The sequence below is a fragment of the Trachypithecus francoisi genome, unplaced genomic scaffold (genome assembly GCF_009764315.1).
Source record: "Trachypithecus francoisi isolate TF-2019V2 unplaced genomic scaffold, Tfra_2.0 Lachesis_group14, whole genome shotgun sequence".
NCBI lineage: Eukaryota > Metazoa > Chordata > Mammalia > Primates > Cercopithecidae > Trachypithecus > Trachypithecus francoisi.
In genome coordinates, this window is record NW_022681459.1 from 61305491 (window position 1) to 61332036 (window position 26546).

At 43.6% G+C, this 26546-nt stretch overlaps 2 protein-coding genes across 3 annotated transcripts in view; both read left to right on the top strand.

The window, feature by feature from the left end:
* The window catches only part of SLC25A17 (solute carrier family 25 member 17), a 54064-nt gene extending 31441 nt beyond the window's left edge, over positions 1–22623 (top strand). For both annotated transcript variants that reach the window (XM_033233842.1, XM_033233843.1), the window contains 5 exons: positions 11217–11333; positions 12981–13126; positions 13219–13314; positions 16773–16855; positions 21659–22623. In XM_033233842.1, coding sequence (XP_033089733.1) covers positions 11217–11333; positions 12981–13126; positions 13219–13314; positions 16773–16855; positions 21659–21806 — 590 coding nt within the window. In that variant the 3' untranslated portion in view covers positions 21807–22623. The remainder of the gene's footprint in view (positions 1–11216; positions 11334–12980; positions 13127–13218; positions 13315–16772; positions 16856–21658) is intronic.
* LOC117096440 (riboflavin kinase-like) lies at positions 2255–2995 on the top strand. The gene is given in 2 exon segments (XM_033233844.1): positions 2255–2892; positions 2894–2995. Coding segments are annotated over 2 exon segments (489 nt in total). The 5' UTR covers positions 2255–2505.
* Positions 22624–26546: the final 3923 nt, after the last annotated feature.

The window sequence follows — 26546 nt, forward strand, 5'->3', positions numbered from 1 at the left end:
TATTGTGAGTCGTGCTATGAAAATGAGCGTGTAGCTATCTGAGAGCCTGCTTTCCATTCTTTTGGATATATACCCAGAAATGGGATTGCTGGATCATTTGAAATTCTGTTCAGTTTTCTAGGGGACCTCCATACTGTTTTCCATAACACTGTAACGTTTATAATCCCACCAACGGTACACAGAAGTTCCCATTTTTCCACATCCTCGCTAACACTTATTTTCTGTTTTATGATAGTAGCCATCCTAATGGGTATGAGGTGATATCTCACTGTGGCTTTGATTTGCGTTTCTCTGATGATTAGTGATGTTGAACATCTTTTCATATGTTTGTTGGCCATTTGTATATTATCTTTGCAGAAATGTCTGTTCTGGTTCTTTGTCCATTTTTTAATCGGGTTATTAGATTTTTTTGCTTTAAAGTTATAGGATTTCTGTATGTGGTATAATAAAAAATATATGTGGCCTTTGTCCCTGGTTCCTGGCACAGTTCCTAAAACCATTGGAATTTCCTGAGTGGTAGTATCTTTTGTTATTCCTAATGAGCCCGTTTTAACTATCCCTGAGTTTAGGTTAATAAGGTTACTATTGGATGGCTCCTAGATAGCTTCAGGATGGAGGCTGGTGGCCAGAGGAACCAGCCATGTGCTTAGAGAGAAGTGGGGAGAGGTTGAATTCTGGATAAATAACTCAGGATGGAAGTCTAGGAGTCATCACAGGCTCTTCGTGCCTTCACCCGCTCCACATCTGCTTTGCCATCCAGAACCATTGGTCTGTCTCCTCAGTATCTCTTGGATCCATTTCCTCTTCTCCATATCCATATCCTTTTCCCCAAATCAAGCCTTACCATTGCTCACCTGGACTATTGCACTAGTCTGATCTTCCCTTTGAGGTCTTCCTCATGAACCCACTTTGCAGTTTTGCAGCCTTTCTAGGAGAGTAGTTTTCAAAGAGTATCACGACTCAAAGAACTCAAGTTTGAGATTTGTTCACTTGGGGAAAAAAAATTAGAATAGTTCCTGTACAGAAAAAGACTTGTTTTTTACATAAATTACAACAAATGGCAATCTAGTGGGATCTTCTATACTTGAGACCAGTTATTTGTAATACCTTGATTTTAATCACTTTAGATTAGTTTATATGTATTTGCATTTGAAAGCTTATAACTCGCCAGGCGCAGTGGCTCACGCCTGTAATCCCAGCACTTTGGGAGGCCGAGGCGGGTGGATCACAAGGTCAGGAGATCGAGACCACGGTGAAACCCCTCTCTACTAAAAATACAAAAAATTAGCCGGGCGCAGTGGCGGGCACCTGTAGTCCCAGCTACTCAGGAGGCTGAGGCAGGAGAATGGCGTGAACCCGGGAGGCAGAACTTGCAGTGAGCCAAGATCGCGCCACTGCACTCCAGCCTAGGCGACAGAGCAAGACTCCGTCTCAAAAAAAAAAAAAGAAAAAAAAAGAAAGATTATAACTCACAGGGACCAACTCATATAACTTTCCATGAAACTTCTAATTCATGGGCTATATGTTGAAATCTTTTGCTTTTTAAATTGTCCAAAGCTGTTTATTTGCTGTGTCTGCCATCCCATTACCTACCAGATATATACCACCCCTGTGTTACTCTCTGTGTCCTGTTTGTCTCCTTTCTAGCTCTTTGCGCAATTTAGGATTACAGCAGACTCCCCCATATCTAACACTGCGCCCGGCCTGAAGTGTTTTCTTGAGTGTGTGAGAAGAGGGTAGGATTACAGTTGACACATAGGAGAGCCTACAGGTCTGTGTTGACTGTGAGCATCATCTGTTGTCCTGTCAGAAAATGGTCCAAGGCCAGGTGTGGTGGCTCACCCCTGTAATCCCAGCAGTTTGGGAGGTCAAGGCAGGAGATTCATTTGAGCCAGGAGTTTGAAACCAGCCTGGGCAACATAGCGAGATCCCGTCTCTATAAAAAATAAATTTTGGACCAGACGCGGTGGCTCACGCCTGTAATCCCAGCACTTTGAGAGACTGAGACAGGTGGATCACCTGAGGTCAGGAGTTCGAGAACAGCCTAGCCAACCTGGTGAAACCCCATCTCTACTGAAAATACAAAAAATTAGCCAGGTGTGGTAGCAGGTGCCTGTAATTCCAGCTACTTGGGAGAGTGAGGCAGGAGAATTGCTTAAACCTGGGAGGTGAAGGTTGCAGTAAGCCAAGATCATGCCACTGCACTCCAGCCTGGGCAACAAGAGGGAAACTCCATCTCTAAATAAATAAACAAACAAACAAACAAATAAAATAAAAGGTGGGGGAAGAAGGAAAGAAAATGAAAATGGTCGGGAGACCCAGCTCCTGGGTTGCTGACATCAGGAATCCTCTGTGGCGTGTCATCGGTGTCACCTGGCCCCTGGTGCCCCCCCACCCCCCCCATGGCAGACAGAGCTCACGCCCCTTCCCACCCCGCAGCTGGTCCAGGGTCCAGGCACCGCGTGGACGGCGGCTCCTTAGGACGCAGGGACCGGGCCACAGCCCATGCCTCAACCAGACTGCATTACGAGGCATCTACCCTACTCCTGCCGGGACCAAGTGGTGTGGGGCTTCGGCCGGGGCTACAAGCAGCTGGGCATCCCCCCACAGCTAATTTCCCTGAGCAAAGTAAATAATCTGCCAGCTGATATATCCAGTGGCATTTATTATGGTTGGGCCAGTGTGGGAAGTAGAGATGGTCAGAAGATGGTGGTGAGCATAGGATGGAACCCATACTATGAAAATACGAAGAAGTCCATGGAACCACATACCATGCATACCTGCAAAGAGCATTTCTATGGGGAAATCCTGCGTGTGGCCATTGTTGGCTACCTCAGACCAGAAAAGAACTTTGATTCATTAGAGTCACTTATTTCAGCAATTCAAGGTGATTTTTGAGGAAGCTAAGAAATGACTAGATTTACCAGAACATTTGAAACTCAAAGAAGACAATTTCTTCCAGGTTTCTAAAAGCAAAATAATGAATGACCACTGATGAAAAATCATATTATTTATTCATTCACTGTTTTCTAGTATTTCAGTGTTTTGTTTTTATTTATTTTATTTTTTTGAGACGAAGTCTCACTCTCTCTCCCAGGCTGGAGCACAGTGGCCTCATCTCAGCTCACTGAGACCTCCGCCTCCCAGGCTCAAGTGATTCTGCTGCCTCAGCCTCCTGAGTAGCTGGAATTACAGGCACCCACCACCACGCCTGGCTAATTTTTGTGCTTTTAGTAGAGACAGGGTTTCACCATGTTGGCCAGGCTGGTCTCAAACTCCTGACCTCAAGTGATCTGCCTGCCTTGGCCTCCGGCAGTGCTGGGATCACAGGCATGAGCCACTGCACCCAGTCAGAGCCTCCTAACTGATCTCTCACTTCCTCCTTAGTCCCCTTCAGTCTGTATTCAGCATGGCAGCCAGTGTGATCTTGTTAAAACATGAATGAGGGCTGGGTGTGGTGGCTCATGTCCATAATCCCAGCAGTTTGGGAGGCTAAGGGGAGAGAATCACTTGAGGCCAGGAGTTTGAGACAGCCTGGGCAACATAGCAAGACCTCATTTCTACAAAAAAAAAAACAAAAAACAATTAGCTAGGCATGGTAGCATGTACGTGTAGTCCTAGCTATTCAGGAGTCGTTCAGAGTGAGACCCTGTCTCTTAGAAAAAACTTTTAAAAAGTGAATGAGATCATGTCATTTCTCTGTTGAGAGCCGCCCAGTTCCTTTCCATCTCACTCAGAGGAAAAGCCAAAGCCCTTACCTTGTCCTGCAAAGCCTGTTGAATCTGGCCGTCCTATTCTCTTTACTTACACGGCTGCAGCCGCCCTGACCTCTTTTCTCCTTCCTGAACACTCCTGGCATGTGTCTGCCTGTGAACCTACTATGACCTCTGCCTGGTAACCGTGTGATTAACTCCTTCACCCCCTTTTAGGTTTTTCCCTAAATGGCCACTGTTAAATGATAAACTTTAGACAAATTATGTTTAACAGAGTTTTTTTTGTTTTTGTTTTTTTTTTTTTTGAGACGGAGTCTCGCTCTGTCACCCAGGCTGGAGTGCAGTGGCCGGATCTCAGCTCACTGCAAGCTCTGCCTCCCGGGTTCACGCCATTCTCCTGCCTCAGCCTCCCGAGCAGCTGGGACTACAGGCACCCGCCACCTCCCCCGGCTAGTTTTTTGTATTTTTCAGTAGAGACGGGGTTTCACCGTGTTAGCCAGGATGGTCTCGATCTCCTGACCTCGTGATCCGCCCGTCTCGGCCTCCCAAAGTGCTGGGATTACAAGCTTGAGCCACCGCGCCCGGCCTGTATTTGTTTTTTTTTGAGAAAGAGTCTCACCCTGTCGTCCAGGCTGGAGTGCAGTGGTGCAGTGGCACGATCTCAGCTCATTGCAACCTCCGCCTCCCAGGTTCAAGTGATTTTCCTGTCTCAGCCTCCCAAGTAGCTGGGACCACAGGCACATGCCGTCATGCCCAAAAAATGAAATTTTTTGTATTTTTAGTAGAGACAGGGTTTCACTGTATTGGCCAGGCTGATCTCAAACTCCCGACCTCAGGTGATCCACCCGCATCAGCCTCCCAAAGTGCTGGGATTATAGGCGTGAGCCACCATGCCTGGCCTTACAAAGTTTGATCAAGCAAAGAATAATTCACAAATTGGGCAGCCCTCAGAACCAGAAGGTCAGAGTGACCCTGGAGCTGTCACATGGTAGAATATTTATGGACAGAAACAGGAAAGTGACATATAGAAGTCAGAAGTGAAGTATAAAGACAGCCAGATTAGTTACCACTTGTTTACCTTAATTGAACAGTTGGCCGCCTGTGATTGACTGAAACTCTATGATTGGCACAAGATCCAGGTAGGTTATACTTCCCTATATACTGAGAAACCTTCAAGGTTATTTTTTTTTCCTTTTCTTTTTTTTTGTTTTTTTTTTTTGTTGTTGTTGTTGTTGTTGAGACAGGGTCTTGCTCTGTCATCCAGGCGCTGGAATGCAGTGGTGCAGTTCACTGCAGCCTCCAACTCCTGGGCTCAAGAGATCCCCCTGCCTCGGCCTCCCAAGTAGCTAGGACTACAGGTATGCCACCACACCCAGCTAATTTTTTTTTAATTTTTTGTAGAGATGGGGGTCTTACTGTGTTGCCTAGGCTGGTTTCAAACCCCTGGCCTCAAGCGATTCTCTTGCCTCGACCTTCCAAAGTGCTGGGATTACAGGTATGAGTTACTGCACCCAGCTGAATATTTATTTTTAAAAATAAAAATAGGCCGGGCGCGGTGGCTCAAGCCTGTAATCCCAGCACTTTGGGAGGCCGAGACGGGCGGATCACGAGGTCAGGAGATCGAGACCATCCTGGCTAACACGGTGAAACCCTGTCTCTACTAAAAATACAAAAAACTAGCCGGGCGAGGTGGCGGGCGCCTGTAGTCCCAGCTACTAGGGAGGCTGAGGCAGGAGAATGGCGTAAACCCGGGAGGCGGAGCTTGCAGTGAGCTGAGATCCGGCCACTGCACTCCAGCCCGGGCGACAGAGCAAGACTCCGTCTCAAAAAAAAAAAAAACAAAAAAAAACAAAAAAAAATAAAAATAATGTTGATTTTACTGATATTAAATCTACCTTCCTAAAGCAACTAGAAACAAAGATGAAACTTAGTACGTAAGTTTTTTCTCCCCCGCAAAGGTATGAGTTAGCAATTCCAAAATGATTTTTTGTGTACTTTAGGATAAGTAAATATATTGTGATCCTGGCCTAGTTCCCTTGGACAATAAAGAAAAAGTATATACCCTCTGCCACAAGCCATTTATTCATCACGGTTTGTTCATCAAATATATATTGGGTATCTAGTATGTGCTAAATACAGTTCTAGATGCTAAGGATGTGGCAGTAAATAAAAAATGAAAATCTCTGTCCTCATGAAGCTTACAATCTAATATTATAAGATAGACAATAAACAAGGAAAATACATAGTATGTTAGAAAATACGGTTACAGACTAAATTTAAGCAGAGGGGATAGAGAGTACTGAGGGTTAGAAAGAGGTACCACTGGCCGGGTGCGGTGGCTCGTGCCTGTAATCCCAACACTTTGGGAGGCTGAGGCGGGTGGATTACCTGAGGTCAGGAGTTTCAGACCAGCCGGGCCAACATGACAAAACCCCGTCTCTATTAAAAATACAAAAATTAGCTGGGAATGGCAGCACGCACCTGTAATCCCAGCTACTTGGGAGGCTGAGGTAGGAGAATCACTTGAACCCAGGAGGCAGAGGTTGCAGTGAGCGGAGATCGCGCCATTGCACTTCAGCTCCAAAAAAAAAAAGAAGAGGCACCATTTTCGATAGTGTGGTGTTAAGTTAAAGCTGTATCTACATATTTTAACTTCAGTGCTGGGAGTGGTAAAAAATTAAAAATAAATTAACTGGTGTGTGCCTCTAGTCCCAGCCACTTGGGAGGCTAAGGAGGGAGGATCGCTTGAGCCCAGGAGTAGGAGACTGCAGCAAGACCATGTCTCAAAAAAACAAAACAAAACAAAATAAATAATTGTAACAGCTAATGGAATACAACAGGTGTGAAAGTGAATTCCTGTGTTTTGAAATTGTAAAGAATAAACTGAATAATCACCAAGTGATTGGATTAGATTAGTGGTTTTGCTGATTAGCTTCAATCAGCAAAATTGAGGCTGATTTTGACCCACAGGGTCAAATGTGGCATCTAGTGGGTAGAGGCCAGGGAGACTGCTAAACATCCTACACAAGAGCCCACATACACACACAACAAATAATTTTCCACCTCAAAATATCAGTACTGTCACAGTTGGGAGACTCTGGGTTAAAGAATTTTACAATCTGGCCGGGCGCGGTGGCTCAAGCCTGTAATCCCAGCACTTTGGGAGGCCGAGACGGGCGGATCACGAGGTCAGGAGATCGAGACCATCCTGGCTAACCCGGTGAAACCCCTTCTCTACTAAAAAAATACAAAAAAACTAGCCGGGCGAGGTGGCGGGCGCCTGTAGTCCCAGCTACTGGGGAGGCTGAGGCAGGAGAATGGCGTTAACCCGGGAGACGGAGCTTGCAGTGAGCCAAGATCCGGCCACTGCACTCCAGCCTGGGCGACAGAGTGAGACTCCGTCTCAAAAAAAAAAAAAAAAAAAGAATTTTACAATCCTTTGTAATTGTGAGATTCTCTGATTGTAGGTCTTCTCTTTTTCTGAAGGTTGGGAGTTCCTTGAAAATTACTTTTGTGAGTTTTAAACTTCTCTTCATAACAAGTTTTTATGGCTTAATATGTACATATTTTTATAAAATTATAACAGCTTTCTCTCTTCCTGCTGTATTATAATCACTGCAGAAATGAGTTGTATCATCTCTAAGGAGAACTAGGAACAGCATTGTTCTTCAAATTCTTCTTGAAACTTAGAAATTCATTATTTGTTATATTTTCCCCAAAAAAACAGCCTATAAAGCTTAATATCCTGGGGAATAATTTGGGAACAGAACTTAACAGATAAGTGAAGAGACACTCATTTTTATGAAATTGGAATTTTTACCAATAAACTCTTACTGAATGCCAAAGGTATTATCATTGTTGTGATAGTTAAAAATGCATTTCTTGCCCTCTGGCCTTAAATCTGGCAAGACAGGTTTGTTCCTGTTGTGTGTAAAGCTTCATTCCTTCCTACGGAGTCAAGTGAGATTTGTTAGATTTGTGCCTTTGTTTTGCCATTTTCTTTCTTTCTTTTTTTTTTTTTTTTGAGACGGAGTTTCGCTCTGTCACCCAGGCTGGAGTGCTGTGGCCGGATCTCAGCTCACTGCAAGCTCCGCCTCCCGGGTTTACGCCATTCTCCTGCCTCAGCCTCCCGAGTAGCTGGGACTGCAGGCGCCCGCCACCTCGCCCGGCTAGTTTTTTGTATTTTTTAGTAGAGACGGGGTTTCACCGTGTTAGCCAGGATGGTCTCGATCTCCTGACCTCGTGATCCGCTCGTCTCAGCCTCCCAAAGTGCTGGGATTACAGGCTTGAGCCACCGCGCCCGGCCTTTGCCATTTTCTTATATCCATGGTCGTTGCACGTATTTCCCGGAAGTGCATACCCAATTAGCATGCTTCGCTTGTGTTTTCTCTCCATAATAAAGGAGACTCACTGCTGATAAAACTGTTTTCAAGATTTCAGGAGTAAATAGCTGTGTTCTAATTGTTCCTTGATTTAGTGAATAATTTCAGTGTGTTCAATTACTGTTCTTCATCTCTTAATTTTGGTTTATTCTTTCTTGTAAATGATTTGTTACATAAAAGAAAGAAAGAAAATAGAATTATAGACATTAGAATTAGAAAAAAACCCAGTCTTCTGCCCTTTGGTAGGTAAAGTATTAATTTGTATGCCCACTTTAGACTGAAGTAGCACCCACAGCTTGGAACTGGCAGAAGATTTTTCTTTTTTGTTTGTTTGTTTTGAGATGGAGTCTCACACTGTCGCCCATGCTGGAGTCCAGTGGCGCAATCTCGGCTCACTGCAACCTCCGCCACCCGGGTTCAAGCGATTCTCCTGCCTCAGCCTTCCGAGTAGCTGGGATTACAGGCACCCGCCACCATGCCCTGCTAATTTTTGTATTTTTGGTAGAGACGGGGTTTCACCATGTTGGCCAGGCTGGTCTCTAACTCCTGACCTCGTGATCCACCCGCCTCAGCCTCCCAAAGTGCTGGAATTCCAGGCGGGAAGCCAACGCGCCCGGCCGGAACTGGCAGAAGAGTTACACGGGCTTATAAAAAAGCAGACAATTTTCTTTATCCTTTGGGCCTGTCAGGAGTTGGAATTGGTACTCATGAAAGGTTTGTGGCATGCTTCTCTCAGTGGAATGCTGACCTTTGCTTGATGATACAGGTTGCAAGTTTTAGTAAAGTTTTGGATTCCCAAGTATTTTGAGTAGCTTCTCTCAGAACTCATAAAATTATAGTGGTTAAAAAGTACTTCTCCATTTATTTTGACTTAGAGAGTGAAAAAAGTACTTGAACTTCTCAGATAAAAAGCTTTGCAATACCAAATGTTCTTACAAGGACTTTATAATCCGTTAAGTAATGTAGTTCATTTTTGTACTTGAGGTTGTCCTTTAGAAGAATCCTTTTAGTTTTTCTGCTTGTGTTAATAATGGGGATAGGAAAGCAGTTTTGTTTTTGTTTTTGTTTTAATAAGAAAAGGTCTCACTCTGTTGTCCGGGCTCTGGAGTGCAGTGGCATGATCACAGCTCACTGCAGCCTCAACCTCCTGGGCTGAGGCGATCTTCCCACTTCAGCCTCTTGAGTAGCTGGAACCACAGGAGTGTGCCACCATGCCTGGCTAATTTTTAATATTTTTTTTAGAGATGGAGTCTCCCTCTGTTGCCCAGGCTGCTATTGAACTCCTGGGCTCAAGGGATCCTCCCACATCGGCCTCTCAAAGTGCTGAGATTACAGGCATGAGCCACCACACTGGGTGTGAAAGCAGAATTTTAAAGAATGGTTAGATCTTTATCTTAGTTGCATTGCCCCCTAAGTGTTTTTGTATGTGCCTACCTCTTACATGAAGAAAATTTTGATTTCTAAAGAATTTATTTAACAGGCAGCATATTTCACTTGTTTAGAAAGGTGGGTGCACTTTGCCTTTCTACCGTATCTGTGGAAGCTTGTGATATCTGCTCCTGGGCTCTCCTGTCCTCCTTTTCTCTTAAAACAAATGTAGTAGACTGCTCAATAGCACTTTCTAGTCTGGTTTTTCTGACTGTTAGTTTTTCTCTGTTAAGTGAAGTGTGCATTGCATTGAATAGGAATATGTTCTAAAATCTAGGCAAATAGGAATGTGTTAATATCCTTCTATAATGGCCTCTGGGGCATGGGTGCTTTTGAAAAAATGAGACTAGCAAGACTCTGTAACTAAGGCTTTTTAGATTATGTATGTATTAGACAATGTATGAATATTTTAAGTTATAACTAAAGATGACTTCTTAATGTTATGTGAATCTATAAAAATATAACAAATATGACTGATAAAATTATTAGGTGATGTCTTTTATTTTGAGAAATGTGCTCTCATAATGCTCCTTAGAGACAGGCAGCAAAATATCTTTAACAACTGTATGCAACCAATGAAAAAATTGAATTTGAATCTCTTGGCCATTTTGTCAAGTTTATCCTTGGTTAGACTGTATTTCCTATATATAATATTTTGAGATTCTTAAATCAAAACTTTATTTCTTCAATTGTCTTGAAATGAATTTTAGTAAAAGGCTTCTCTTCCTTAGGATCTTTTCTCTTGGTTCTTCAGATCTCGAGTAGAGCCAGAGAGCTGGATGTGTGCTTTTTTACTGAGTTTGTTCCTTGCTTCATTTGTTCCACTATTTATTTAACAAATATTTATTTATAAAGTCTATACCATGTGTCAGGCACTTTGTTACAATTCTATCTGGTATTTTTTTTTTAATCATTTCAGGACTGGTGAGGAATATTTTAATATCTCAAGATGGTGTTAAATTGGGATCATGTATTTTCAAAAAAGAAGCACCTGGCTCATTATATTGTTCTACTCTGAGGCAACCTTGGGGGGCCAAGATCCCCATCTTTAAGCTTGTAAGGATCATGATGCTTGTGAAGCTGTTTCAGGTGTTTTGTGACACTTAACTGATGCTTGCTGCCTGCCTATCCTAATTCTCTAAGCAATGAGGAACTCTTCAGTGAACTGTCTCTGTGAAGGCATTTTTAAATGTCACCACTTCCTGTCCCACCCCTGTCACTCATTGTACCGGATCCATACTCACTTCAAACCATGTGAGCTACTTAAGTAAGAGTTGTAAATTGTGTGTTTTATCTGATACTGTTATGGAGTTAGCATGTTAGCTATAAGCCACTCCCATCTCTAAAGCTGTTACATTAAAATTATATTTAAAGCTATGACTGTATCACAATTGCTAATTTGAATGGTATGTAAATTGACATATAGATTGCATATTGTACAAATGAGGGAACTTGTTGCTCTTCATCTGGAGAGGTGCTGCCGCCAGCCATTTTGCTATCAGCAAAGCTTCCAAATCGCTTCTAACAGTAGTGGCTTGTGTTGTACCCTGGCACAAAGAGACACCTTACCTTAGGCCTCCTAAGAGGTCAGTGACAGAGATATAAATGGAATATTAGTATGTAGCTTTAAAACAGCAAAGCTTAAAAGCTGACATTTTGCTTTCCCTTTTTCTCTTCATCTTTCTTGTTAAAGGAGTAGTTAACGTGTTGCTAACAACTCCACTCTGGGTGGTAAACACCAGACTGAAGCTGCAGGGGGCAAAATTCAGGAATGAAGACATTGTACCAACGAACTACAGAGGTATCATTGGTAAGTATCTCTTTGTGGAACTCCTGTTTCAGGGTTTTCTTTCTTCTTTGTATCTGGAATATGTTGCCACATAAAGCTACATAACGTATCCTTTGCCCGCTTTTTGATGGGGTTGTTTGATTTTTTTCTTGTAAATTTGTTTGAGTTCTCTGTAGATTCTGGATATTAGCCCTTTGTCAGATGGGTAGATTGCAAAAATTGTCTCCCATTCTGTAGGTTGCCTGTTCACACTGATGGTAGTTTCTTTTGCTGTGCAGAAGCTCTTTAGTTTAATTAGATCCCATTTGTCTATTTTGGCTTTTGTTGCCATTGCTTTTACCTAATGTAAACGACGAGTTAATGGGTGCAGCATGCCAATATGGCACATGTATCTATATGTAACAAACCTGCATGTTGTGCACATGTACCCTAGAACTTGAAGTATAATTAAAAAAAAAAATAGCTACATAACAGACAACCTCACGTCTCGGCATTCATCAATAACATTTTTTTTTTAACACGTGTCTGTGGATTGACGTGGATTTGGCTCATCTAGGCTGAGCCTAGCCTAACAGTCTCAGTTCACATGTCTCTCCTCCTTCTGGGACGAGCATGAGCATATTCTTCTCATTGTGATAGCAAAAGGTCAAGAGGACACACCCAACAGTATAAACACCTTTCAACCCTGTTGGCACCTTGTCTGCTGACATTCCAGTGGCCAAAGCACATCATATAGCTAAGCCCAAGACCAGGGGTAGAGAAGTATGCAGCTCCCAAGGAGTATCAGTGAGAGGGGATGAATATTTTTGAAGAATAATCTATACTTTTTTATTCTAGTGTTGTCTTTGGGTAGACACCAGATTGGTATCTGGTGTCTTTGAGCTTCTGCCTTTCAATAGTACGACACTGCCAGGTTCTCCTTTCCCCATACATCAATCTTTGTAGTGAAATAGTGGTTTTTAAAAGTCAAATCCTGTATAATAAACTCCAGGAAACGATCTTATCTTTTCTTGTACTGGACTTTTTTGTGAAAGATGTGGGCTCAGTTCACAGTTCTGTATAATCCAGAATTCCCAGTGATGCTGATAATGACTTAGGAGAATTGGACGTTCTAACTCCGGATCGTCAGGAACAGTTGCCTGTGATTGAAGTTGGTCTCTCAATAACTTGGTGACTGTCAGTGTCTGATTATCAAAAAGTAATTAACTGATAAACTTGCCCCCAAACTATCATTGCAAGAAATACATCTTGTTTTTTTTTGAAACAGAGTCTTGCTCTGTCACCCAGGCTGGAGTATAGTGGTACAATCTTGGCTCACCGCAGCCTCTGCCTCCTGGGTTCAAGCAATTCTCCTGCCTCAGCCTCCCAAGTAGCTGGGATTACAGGCGTGTGCCACCACACCTGGCTGATTTTTGTATTTTTAGTAGAGACAGGGATTCACCATGCTGGCCAGACTGGTCTCGAACTCCTGACCTCGTGATCCACCCGCCTCAGCCTCCCAAAGTGCTGGGACTACAGGCGTGAGCCATTGTACCCAGCTGCCAGAAGGAAATCTTTATAGAACCAGTATGGTTTGTGTTCTGGGTACATTTGAACGGAATTCATGTTGTCTTCACTAGTTAGGGGATTGTCATCATGCTTTTCACAAGTCCCTGATTTCTTGTTTAGATGCTTTTCATCAGATCATTCGAGATGAAGGAATCTCGGCTTTGTGGAATGGCACATTTCCCTCATTGCTGTTGGTCTTCAATCCTGCCATCCAGTTCATGTTCTATGAAGGTTTAAAACGGCAGCTTTTAAAGAAACGGATGAAGGTAATCCCTGCTTTTGAAAGCAGTAAAGTAATTCTCTCTGACACCTTCTTGTTGACTTCATTGATAAGTTTTGTTCTTTCTTTGCTTTCTAGCTTTCTTCCTTGGATGTGTTCATCATTGGTGCAGTAGCCAAAGCGATTGCCACCACGCTCACCTATCCCATGCAGACGGTACAGTCAATTCTGAGGGTGAGTGCTGGGGTTCTTTTCGCATCTAGTCAAACAGCATCCTAATATATGTGGTCTCTTGATTTAAAACAGTGTTAATAGAGCAATAAAGCAGTTAGTTGGTATGCCAGAGTATTCCCTGTCCATTTTTTTTTCTTTTCTTTTCTTTTTTTGAGACAGGATCTCCCTCTGTCACCCAGGCTGGAGTACTGTGGTGCAACGTGGGTCTCTATAGCCTCGACCTCCTAGGCGCGAGCAGTCCTCCTGCCTCAGCCGCCCAAGTAGCTGAGACTACAGGCATACACCACCTTGTCCAGCTAATTAAAAATTTTTTTTTCTGAAGATGGGGTCTCACCATGTTTTCCAGGTTTGTCTCAAAGTCCTGAACTCAAGTGATCCTCCGGCGTTGGCCTTCCAAAGTGCTGGGATTATAGGCATGAACCATTGTACCTGGCCTCCATTTTTTCATTTGATATTCTGCTGAACTAGGCTGGCTGTCATTGGTTTAGAATGAAGTTTGCATTTGTGATTTCTTAGGTAACATAATGTCTCAGAAAACACAAGTGTGGAGATAAGTTCTTTAAAGACCTCAGGGAGGCCGGGCGCGGTGGCTCAAGCCTGTAATCCCAGCACTTTGGGAGGCCCAGACGGGCGGATCACGAGGTCAGGAGATCGAGACCATCCTGGCTAACACGGTGAAACCCCGTCTCTACTAAAAATACAAAACACTAGCCGGGCAAGGTGGTGGGCGCCTGTAGTCCCAGCTACTCAGGAGGCTGAGACAGGAGAATGGCATAAACCCAGGAGGCAGAGCTTGCAGTGAGCTGAGATCCGGCCACTGCACTCCAGCCTGGGCGACAGAGCGAGACTCCATCTCAAAAAAGAAAAAAAAGAAAAAAAAAAAGACCTCAGGAAAGCATAACTTTGCTTCCTTCTCATTCAAGTTCATTGGTTTGGTGCCCCAGGGGGGATTATCCTTTACAAAGTCAGAGCTGATTCCTTTAGTTCACTCAGGAGGAATGAATGATTTAGCTTTTCTGAAGCACTCTCAAATTTCTGTTTTTTAATTCATTCAGTTATTTATCTGTTCAGATATTTACTAAGCACCCACATTGTGGGAGGAACTGGGCATGCAGTGGTAAATAAAAGTCATAATCCCTGTCCTCATGGAGCTAGTGGAAGATAGAATGAACAGATAAACAAACAAAATAAATAGGTAATTACAAATTGAAAAAAGAGCTATAAAGGAAATTATTTACTGGAGAGGGGCATGGTGGGGATCTTCTTAGATAGCATGATTGGAGGTGGGCTTCTTTGAGAAGGGATGTTTAAATCAAGTTGCAAAGGAGGGTAAGGCCCTAGCCAGGCACAGTAGAGGAAAGTGCATTCCAGGCAGGGGGAGCATGATGTGTGTATTAGTCTATTCTCATGCTGCTCTAAAGGACTGCCTGAGACTGGGTAATTTGTAAAGGAAAGAGATTTAATTGACTCACGTTTCAGCATGGCTGGGGGGCCTCAGGAAACTTACAATCATGGCGGAAGGGGAAACAAACATGTCCTTCTTCACATGGCTGCAGCACGGACAAGTGCAGGGGGAACTCCTCCTATAAAACCATCAGATCTTGTGAGACTTACTACCACAAGAACAGTATAGGGGAAACCGCCCCCATAATTCAGTTATCTCCACCTGGCCCTGCCCTTGACATGTGGGGATTACTACAATTCAAGGAGAGATTTGGATGGGGACCCAGCCAAACCATATCAATGTACTAAGAATTTGGTGCATCCTAGGGACTGAAAGAAGGCCTCTATGGCAGTAGAGTGGCTCAGGGTGAGATTACAAGAGTAACAGGGAAACCGTCGGTGAGGAATGTGGATTTTTATCCTTAGCACTTGAAGCTAAGAATATGTGATAGGAAGGGCTTTAAGCTGGGGAATATGTGCTGTGATTTACAATTGGAGAAGATTGTTGTGGCTATGATGTGGTGAGCTGGTCAGAAAGCTAAGAGAGAAAGCCAGGGGCAATCTAGTAGGAGGCCATTTCAGTAATACAGGCGAGAGAGGATGGTGGCCTGGACCATGGTGGGGGCACTAAAGAGGAGAGGGGTAGGATGAGGACAGATTCAAGATCTGTTTTGGAGAAAAATTTCAAAAGGCTTGTTGCTAGATAAAATAGGGGTGTTAGTGAGAGTATTCCAGTTCAGAAAAATTAGTACTTTCTGTTAAAAGCATTTTTACTAATGTATTATTTTAAAATTGGTACTTTTTTTTTTTTTTTTTTTTTTTTTGAGACGGAGTCTCGCTCTGTCGCCCAGGCTGGAGTGCAGTGGCCGGATCTCAGCTCACTGCAAGCTCCGCCTCCCGGGTTCACGCCATTCTCCTGCCTCAGCCTCCCGAGCAGCTGGGACTACAGGCGCCCACCACCACGCCCGGCTAGTTTTTTGTATTTTTTAGTAGACACGGGGTTTCGCTGTGTTAGCCAGGATGGTCTCGATCTCCTGACCTCGTGATCCGCCCGTCTCGGCCTCCCAAAGTGCTGGGATTACAGGTAAAATTGGTACTTAATATAAGGGAATTCAGTAGCATCCTTGTAAATGTATTTTAACACTTTTATAATGTAAACACATAATGTGAAGAGCTTAGACTACAGAGGTCCTAAATGATTCGTTTCTCAAAATTTCCTAAAGAAGTGGAAGTTATGGCCAGGCGCGGTGGCTCAAGCCTGTAATCCCAGCACTTTGGGAGGCCGAGACGGGTGGATCACAAGGTCAGGAGATCGAGACCATCCTGGCTAACACAGTGAAACCCCGTATCTACTAAAAATACAAAATACTAGCTGGGCGAGGTGGCAGGCGCCTGTAGTCCCAGCTACTCAGGAGGCTGAGGCAGGAGAATGGTGTAAACCTGGGAGGCGCAGCTTGCAGTGAGCTGAGATCCGGCCACTGCACTCCAGCCTGGGCCACAGAGCGAGACTCCGTCTCAAAAAAAAAAAAAAAAACAGCCGGCCGGGCGCGGTGGCTCAAGCCTGTAATCCCAGCACTTGGGAGGCCGAGACGGGCGGATCACGAGGTCGGGAGATCGAGACCATCCTGGCTAACACGGTGAAACCCCGTCTCTACTAAAAATACAAAAAACTAGCCGGGCGAGGTGGCGGGCGCCTGTAGTCCCAGCTACTCGGGAGGCTGAGGCAGGAGAATGGCAGGAACCCGGGAGGCGGAGCTTGTAGTGAGCTGAGATCCGGCCACTGCACTCCAGCCCGGGCGACAGAGTGAGACTCTGTCTCAAAAAAAAAAAAAAAAAAAAAAAAAAAAAAAAAAAAGAAAAGAAAAATACAGACTTAATGAAATCTATGGTACTAACCGGATAAATTTATTAATGTATGCTATAAGATACTGCTCCAACATCATATCCTCTCCAGGTAGCAATGAAGATTTAAAAAAGCAGCAACAGTACTTACTTTTTTTTCCCTCTTTCCTCAGTTTGGGCGTCATAGACTAAACCCAGAAAACAGAACATTGGGAAGTCTTCGGAATATTCTCTATCTTCTTCACCAACGAGTAAGGTGAGCTTTGCAGATGCCTCGCATTCCGTGCTCTCCTTCAGCAGCCGTCTCTGCCGGGGACGGGTTGCATTTCCCTCTCACACTACTGCCTTGCTGGTGGCAAGCTCCAAAGCCTTTCCCTTGCTTGCTGTGCTTAGACGTTTCCCATTTTAAGAGCGTAGTACAGTATGACAGTATTTTGGGAAATTATGGAAAAGTTCAAGTTGTTATTCTTTGTTAGTTACAAATATACAGAACTCCTGGCCGGGCGCGGTGGCTCAAGCCTGTAATCCCAGCACTTTGGGAGGCCGAGACGGGCGGATCACGAGGTCAGGAGATCGAGACCATCCTGGCTAACACGGTGAAACCCTGTCTCTACTAAAAAATACAAAAAACTAGCCGGGCGAGGTGGCGGGCGCCTGTAGTCCCAGCTACTCGGGAGGCTGAGGCAGGAGAATGGCGTAAACCTGGGAGGCGGAGCTTGCAGTGAGCTGAGATCCAGCCACCACACTCCAGCCTGGGTGATAGAGTGAGACTCTGTCTCAAAAAAAACACACACACACACACACACACACAAACAAATATACAGAACTCCTTCAGAAAGAGAACCCTTCTATACTACCATCACCCTGAGTGGTGCTTTCATCAGTGGCATATCCTATGACCCCTCTTAGCAATGTAACATCTGCCTATAGAATAGGAGTACTGGAGAAGGGAGGGGGCAGTGGAAAAAGTAATAATAGTGATGATGATGATGATGATGATGGTAAGAGTAGCTAACATTTTCAGTGGTTTGCTGTGTGGCAGACACTGAGCTAGAGTCTACACGTAGGTAATCTCAATCCTAACAATAGCTCTGTGAGTTAAGAACTATTGCCATTTCCTGTTTCGTTTAAAGAAACTGACACTTAGTGAAGTCAGATACGTCAGGGACCTCCTTTGAAGCAGAAGCTCTTATAACTTTATTAGTGTTCCTAGATACAAGATATTTTGAAAATAAATTTGTTATTAAAATAAAATATGCAGCTGGGCACAGTGGCTCATGCCTGTAATCCCAACACTTTGTGAGGCTGAGACAGGAGGATGACTTGAGGCTAGGAGTTCAAGACCAGCCTGGGCAAAGTAGTGAGATCCCATCTCTACAAAAAATATTTACAAAATTAGCCAAGCATGTGGCACACATTTGTAATCACAGCTACACATGAGGCTGAGGCAGGAGATTCACTTGAGCCCGCAGATCGAGGCTATGCTGGGTTATGATGGCACCACTGTACTCCAGCCTGGGCTATAGAGGCAAGACCTTGTCTCAAAAAAAAAAAAAAAAAAGAACATTCAAGGGACTAAATGATAAAATTAGGCTGGGCACGGTGGCGCACACCTATAATCCCAGCACTTTGGGAGTCCGAAGCAGGCAGATCGCTTTAGCTCAGGAGTTTGATACTGGCCTGGACAACATAGTGAGACCCCGTCTCAACACAAATAAAAAATTAGCTAGGCGTGCTGGCGTACCTGTAGTCCCAGCTACCCAGGAGGCTGAGGTGGAAGGATTGCTTGAATCCAGGAGGTTGAGGCTGCAGTGAATCGTGATTGTGCCACTGCACTCTAGCCTGAGCAGCAGAGTGAGACCTTCTATCAAAAAATAAAATAAAATAAAATAAAAGACAAAGAATAGGTATAAAGTAAAAAATAAATACTATGTCAAGTATTGGGAGGGATGTTAGCAGCCAGGACTTACTTTCTCATGCTCCTGGTGGGAATATAGAATGGTACAGCTGCTTTGGAAGGCAATTTGGCATTTTCTTTTTTTTTTTTTTTTTTTTTTTTTTTTTTTTTTTTTTGAGGCAGAGTCTCGCTCTGTCGCCCAGACTGGAGTGCAGTGGCGCAATCTCGGCTCACTGCAAGCTCCGCCTCCCGGGTTCACGCCATTCTCCTGCCTCAGCCTCCGAGTAGCTGGGACTACAGGCGCCCGCCACCTCGCCCGGCTAGTTTTTTGTATTTTTAGTAGAGACGGGGTTTCAACCGTGTTAGCCAGGATGGTCTCGATCTCCTGACCTCGTGATCCGCCCGTCTCGGCCTCCCAAAGTGCTGGGATTACAGGCTTGAGCCACCGCGCCCGGCCACATTTTCTTTAAAAAATTTATATGTACCACACCCATTATAGGACCCAGCCATCCACTTCAGGGTATTTACCCAAGAGAAATGAAAGCATGTGTCTACAAAAGCTTGTATACAAATGTTATTAATGGCTTTTTTAAAAAAAATTTTTAATTTTTGATTTTTGTGGGTACGTAGCAGGTGTGTGTTTTTGAGGTACGTGAGTTTTTTTTTTTTTTTTAGACGGAGTCTTGCTCTGTCACCCAGGCTGGAGTGCAGTGGCCGCATCTCAGCTCACTGCAAGCTCTGTCTCCGGGTTCAGGCCATTCTCCTGCCTCAGCCTCCCGAGTAGCTTGGACTACAGGCCCGCCACCTCGCCCGGTAGTTTTGTATTTTTAGTAGAGACGGGGTTTCACCGTGTTAGCCAGGATGGTCTCGATCCCTGACTCGTGATCCGCCCGTCTGGGCCTCCAAAGTGCTGGGATTACATTGAGCACCGCGCCAGCTTCGTGAGATGTTTTTGTTTTTTTTTTTTTTTTTTTTTTTTTTTTTTTTTTTTTTTTTTTTTGGCGGAGTCTTGCTCTGTCGCCCAGGCTGGAGTGCAGTGGCCGGATCTCAGCTCACTGCAAGCTCCGCCTCCCGGGTCCCGCCATTCTCCTGCCTCAGCCTCCAAGTAACGGGACTACAGGCGCCCGCACTCGCCCGGCAGTTTTTGGTATTTTTAGTAGAGACGGGTTTCACTGTGGTCGCCAGGATGGTCTTGATCTCCTGACCTTGTGATCCGCCCGTCTCGGCCTCCCAAAGTGCTGGGATTAGGCTTGAGCCACCGCGCCCGGCCCGTGAGATGTTTTGATACCGGCATGCAAAGCATAATAATCACATCATGGAAAATGGGGTATCTATCCTCTCAAACATTTATTCTTTTTGTTACAAACCTTCCTATGATACTCTTAGTTATTTTTAAATGTACAATTAAATTATTATTGACTCTAGTCACCTGTTGTGCTAGCAAATACTAGGTCTTATTCAAACTACCTATTTTTGTACTCATTAACCATCCCCGCCTTCCGCCCACCACTGCTCTTCCCAGTAGTCTCTGGGAACCATCCTTCTACTCTTTATCTCCATGAGTTCAATTGTTTTGATCTTTAGGTCCCATAAATAAGTGAGAACATGCAATATTTGTTTTTCTGGTTTGTTTCACTTAGCAGAATGACCTCCAGTTCCATCCATCTGTTACAAATGACAAGCTCTCATTCTTTTTGAGGGCTGAGTAGTACTGCATTTTGTATAAGTACCACATTTTCTTTATCCATTTATCTGTTGATGGACATGTAGGTTGCTTCCAAATTTACGGCATTATTTGTAAGAACCAAAAACTGGGGCTGGGTGCGGTGGCTCACACCTGTAATCCCAGCACTTTGGGAGGCCGAGGCAAGCAGATCACGAGGTCAGGAGATCGAGACCATCCTGGCTAACATGGTGAAACCCCGTCTCCACTAAAAATACAAAAAAAAGGCCGGGCGTGGTGGCTCACGCCTGTAATCCCAGCACTTTGGGAGTCCGAGACAGGCGGATCATAAGGTCAGGAGATTGAGACCATCCTGGCTAACGCGGTGAAACCCCGTCTCTACTAAAAATACAAGAAATTAGCCATGCATGGTGGTGGGCGCCTGTAGTCCCAGCTACTTCGGAGGCTGAGGCAGGAGAATGGCGTGAACGCGGGAGGCGGAGCTTGCAGTGAGCCGAGATCGTGCCACCACACTCCAGCCTGTGCAACAGAGCGAGAGTCTGTCTCAAAAACATAAATAAAATAAAAATAAATAAAAATAAATTAGCCAGGCATGGTGGCACATGCCTTTAGTCCCAGCTACTCAGGAGAATGGCTTGAACCCAGGAGGCGGAGGTTGTAGTGAACCAAGATCTTGCCACTGCACTCCAGCCTGCGTGACTGGCATCCTCCTCCTCATCTGGGAGCTTGTGAGAAATGCACATTCTTGGGCTGGGTGCAGTGGCTCACGCCTATAATCCCAACACTCTGGGAGGCCGAGGCTTGGAGGATCACGTGAACGTAGGAGTCAGAGACCAGCATGGGCAACATAGTGAGACCCTGTCTCTAGTAAAAAGAAGAAATGCAAATTCTTGAATTTCATCCCAAACTTAGTCAATCAGAAACTCTGGGAATTGACCCAGCGATGTATGGTTTAAGAAGCCTGTCAGGTGATTTGGATGCCTGCTAAATTTGAAAACCACCGAGTGAGAGGATGAAACGCATGGGAAGTTGAGAATCAGGTAGCTTTTCATTTGTCTCTTTCGTTATATTGAGCTGAAATGATCTAAACATATTGGCAGCTGCCCTGCCATTTAGGGACTAAGTTGAAATAACTGAATTAGCGTTAAAGTGAAGATCCAGAAGTTCTTAGTTAGATCGCAGATTTTGCCATTAAGATGGTTTCAGGAGGTTTCAGGATCTGCATCCTCTCAGTGGGATACTGTCAACATTCTGCTAATTAATGGTGACTATAAAGACAAAGTATTAGTGGTTCATGAATACTGAACTTTCATCAGTCCCCAAATACCTTTAAAGATAAGAAGTACTTTGACAGCAGACGTCTGTGTTGAATCTAAAACCTCCACTGCTTGTTCTCATCAAAGTGCTATAGCTATCTAGGCAGCATGTTCTCTGCTGCAGGAGCTGACTTCTGTTTTTTCAAACCTCGTTCCCGTTAGGCGTTTTGGAATACTGGGACTCTACAAAGGCCTGGAAGCCAAACTGCTGCAGACAGTCCTCACTGCTGCTCTCATGTTCCTTGTTTATGAGAAACTGACAGCTGCCACCTTCACAGTTATGGGGCTGAAGCGTGCACACACACACTGAGACGCCTTCCCATGAAAAATTCCGAAGATACTCAAGAGGGAGGTTTCCTCGTGACTAAAGAGAAGTGATTCTCCTTTGACTCTGGTTCCTGCTACGATAAATGTTACCCTCATTGGCTTGAAAAGCATCCAAGGGTGTACAGGGAGTTTGGCCAACTGGACCTGTTGTCACCTTAATTGTCATGCTGACTGGTTGGATTTTGGGGTGGCGGTTGGACTAATATGAAAAAAAAATTGTTGAAAACCTAAAAATGAAAGTTTGTGAGTGTGTATTGGTTTTCTTAAGAGAAATGGACTATTTTGCTCTCATGTGTAATATTTTCTATTTAAATTTTTCTTAAATATACCAGCTGTTTTCTTCCCCTGAACTCCCCCAGGTTCTAGGACAAATTTAATAACATGTAATTCTCCTCAAATACTTTTGTATGTCTCAGTGTTGGCGTTTTCCTCCCTAAAACTAACATTAAGGCTGTGCCATGGGCATGACTTGATTTTTGTTGGGCTTTTGTTTTCCTGCTTAAGGAGAGGTGTCTTTTTAGGATATGAGCAATTTATTTTGTGAAATGAAAATTGTTCATCCAAAATGATTCTCTTATAAACTATTGGTAAATGTCACATATTCATTAGTGTTTGACATAATTTTTAGAATATTTATTTTGAATCAATCCTTTCATTATAAAAGACTTGAAGTTTTGTGTCCATCCTTACAAGCCCTGGTCAGTCAAGTCCCAATAAATAGTCAGCACAAAAAAGATACTCTTGAAAATTGCTCTTTAAAAAAAATAAAAAAATAATAATAATAAAATAAAATAAAATAAGAAAAAAGAAAAAAAAGAAAATTGCTCTTTATTAAGGTATTACATTGAGTTTGCAGCCAGATGGGAAAAATCACAAAAATGAGAAGGGGGGGAGCAGGTATCTTGTTGAGGTCTGGAATATTATCTCCCGTGATAAACTTGGTGTAGGCTGTATATTTTGAAAATAAACATCTGGTTGAGGTTATTTCATTTGGAAACCTTCCTTAGAGTCCTGTTGCTCAGTGTAGCCCATCAGACAGTGACGCTGCCGCGAGCTTGCTGGGCATGCAACCCGGAGTTTCTGAATCCTGCTCCGTATTTTAACATCCCTGGGGGATTCTCAGCCACATTAAAGGTCCGGAGACCACAGGACGCCCTGACCCACCAGAAGTGATTGGTTTCAGTTATGGACATCAAGATAAAGATTTTTCTCAAACGAAAGAGGTTAATGTATTCAAACAACCTCTGGAAAATCTAGGAGTCCTATGTCATCTTTTGCTTTCTACTCACAGCACGTCGTTTAGGTGGTAGGGCTTTTATTATGCGGCTAGGAGTGGATTTAGATATCTCGACCCACTCAAGAAGCAAATTTTCTTGACATTAGTAGAGCAGTTCTTTGGATTTCTGTGACTTCGTGTTTGTCCCTATAACAAAATGGCAGGTTTTTTATTTATAAGTCTGTGATTCAGTCAGAGAGTAATAATGAAATACTTCATTCTTTAGATTTAGTTCAATTTTGAAAGTGGAAATTTCCTTCTCTAGTTTCCTCTTTAGTCCCTGTGGTAATTTCAAAGTATATGATTGTTAAAGATCATCGTATTGTTCTAGCAAACAAAAATTAGCAGGAGCTAATAATCTGGGAAGAGGACTGAACATTCATCCCCTATTTAAGTCAGAGAATTGAAGACGGAATTGTTTTCACTACTTTTTAATTTTACTTTAAGGTTTTTATGTGCCTGTGGCAGACCTTGAGTGGGAAGTACAAAATTATTTTGATTTCTGAATAGGAGAATGATCATAAAGGTGCCATGTGTATTTTCATTATTGTTTTAATTATGCTGTTCCCTTTGAAACTTGAATGTTGAGCTCAGAATACTGCGAGTTGGTCTGTTAGGATAATTTCCAATTCAAATTATATAGCTCTATTAGGTATTTATGATGTGAGAATGTGTTTGGTGCTTCTCTTTTTCTGATTTTATGAGGAAACAATTTAACATTGAGTGTTATGTTCCTTATGGAAATTTACAGACTCAGTAGTTGAAACTAGTTAGTAACCCACCTAGTTTTGTAACCATAAGTTGTTTGAGAAAACTGAAGAGCTGAAATCTGTACTAGGGAAAAGGAAATTTTTTATTTTTGATACTTTGTGCAGTTTCTCTAGAATATGAGGATTAAGAACCTTAGGGATTGTATTAGTGTCACTGCAGTAGAAAATTTAATTTCTCTAAGTATTTAATGTGTGTTTTGAAGCGGGCACTATCATGTGTCTACCCTTGTCTGTTCTACAGTTAAGTAAAACATGCAGAAATAGATCTATCATAAGAAACCTATTCAGTGGGAGTTAGAAATCTTGGGTTTTATTCCCATCTCTGTTGCTGACTAGCATTTTACGCCATCTCTTTGTAATTTGCTGTTTGATAAGTGGAGATAATACTATCCACTTCAGAGGATGTTTGAGAGCTAATGATGTCAGCCAGATCCCTTGGTGACTGTGGAATAGGGAAGATCTGAGTGAAACTTTAGACAGTACCTAGATTTATATAGCAATTTCGCTTTTGAAAGCTTATATGCTTTCTCATTTTATAATCCTAATATTTCTGTGAAATAGGTAGGGACAGGTAACAATATCCCCATTTAATTAACAAGGAAATTGAGAGAAAACTATCAAACGACTTGCCTCTTTGGAAGCAGGACTAGAGTTTGAGTTTCCTGCAATCTAGTGTAATGATTAAGAGAATGGGTTTTAGAATTAGATAGACCTAGGTGCAAACTTGCCCTTCTCCTTGCCAGCTGTGGGAACGAAGCAGTTACTGAGCTTTTATGAAACTTGGTTTCCTCAACTATGAAATGGAGATCTTGATAAATGTACCTCATAGGGTGATTGTGAGGATTAAATGAGATCATATACGTAAGTCGCTTAGCACAGGGCTTGCCACATGAGAGGACCTAGATAAATGTTGGCGACAACTATTATGATATCATTGTTACTGGTTAGGGATATGGCTGTTTGAATAGATGTATCTGTGGTTTAGTGGAAGGCACTCTGGATTTTGAGCCAGATCTGGTTCCAGTTTTCATTCCGTCACTTTATTAGCATTTGCGGCTACAGACAAATCACTTGACCTTTTTGAGCTTCCAGGTCTTCATCTGTCAGGTAGAAATGATGACCTCTCAAAGCCGTTCTGATGATTAACAGCTGTAGCTACGGGAGAGCATCTGGCACAGTGTAGGGCATATCTATGTGCTTAATAAAAGCTGTATGGGCCGGGCGCGGTGGCTCAAGCCTGTAATCCCAGCACTTTGGGAGGCCGAGACGGGCGGATCACGAGGTCAGGAGATCGAGACCATCCTGGCTAACACAGTGAAACCCCGTCTCTACTAAAAATACAAAAAAAAAACTAGCCGGGCGAGGTGGCGGGCGCCTGTAGTCCCAGCTACTCGGGAGGCTGAGGCAGGAGAATGGCGTAAACCCGGGAGGCGGAGCTTGCAGTGAGCTGAGATCTGGCCACTGCACTCCAGTCCGGGCGACAGAGCGAGACTCCGCCTCAAAAAAAATAAATAAATAAATAAAATAAAATAAAATAAAAGCTGTATGAACCAAGCAAATGAACTAGGATCTGCTTTGGGGCAGCTTTTCCACTTTCCGTTTGTTTTAATTGTGAACATTTCTTTTTTGGGAACTTTCCTTTGTTGTATCTTCTCAAAAAAAGCCAAATCCAGTAATTCTATATTTTATTTAGTAGTCAAGCTTCCCAAACACTTATCAGTTAATCAGTAAAACATGAACTGGTTTAATGGCAGCGTCACTGACTGAGCTAGTGACTCACCTTGGCTCTTTTGAAAAGCTAACGAATGGTGACTTGAGGAGCCAAATGCCACACACCTAAGAAGAGTCCTTCTCTGGGCAAGTGAATTAATTACTTGCCTGGCAGTGTGGAATGTCACCAGAATACCCGACATACACAAAGCCTCATTTGTAGGATATTTATGTATGCACTAAAAGTGGCTGATTGAGGCCAGGCACCAGGGCTCACACCTGTAATCCCAACACTTTGGGAGGCCAAGGCAGGAGGATCACTTGAGTCCAGGACTTCGAGACCAGCCTGAGCAACATAGTAAGATCCTGTCTCAATTGCTTAAAAAAAAAAAAAAAAAATCAGCTGGGCACCACAGTTCTTGCCTGTAGTCCTAGCTTCTTGGGAGGCTGAGGTGAGAAGATTGCTTGAGCCCAGGAGGCAGAGGTTGCAGTGAATTGTGGTCGCACCACAGCACTCCAGCCTGGGTGACAGAGCACGAACCTTTACCCCGCACCCCCCACCCACCACAAAAAAGTGACTCATTGAGACCCTGATTGTTTTGTTTTGTTTTCTTTTGTTTTTTGAGACGGAGTCTCCCTCTGTCACCAGGCTAGAGTGCAGTGCCGCAATCTCAGTTCACTGCAAGCTCCGCCTCCCAGGTTCACGCCATTCTCCTGCCTCAGCCTCCCGAGTAGCTGGGATTACAGGTGCCTGCCACCACATCTGGCTAATTTTTGTATTTTTAGTAGAGACAAGGTTTCACCATGTTGGCCAGGCTGGTCTCGAACTCCTGACCTCAGGTGATCCACCCGCCTCAGCCTCCCAAAATGCTGGGAGTACAGGCATGAGCCACCGCACCTGGCACTATTTTTAATTTTTTGAGGAATCACCATACTCTTTCACAACAGCTGCACCATTTTACACTCC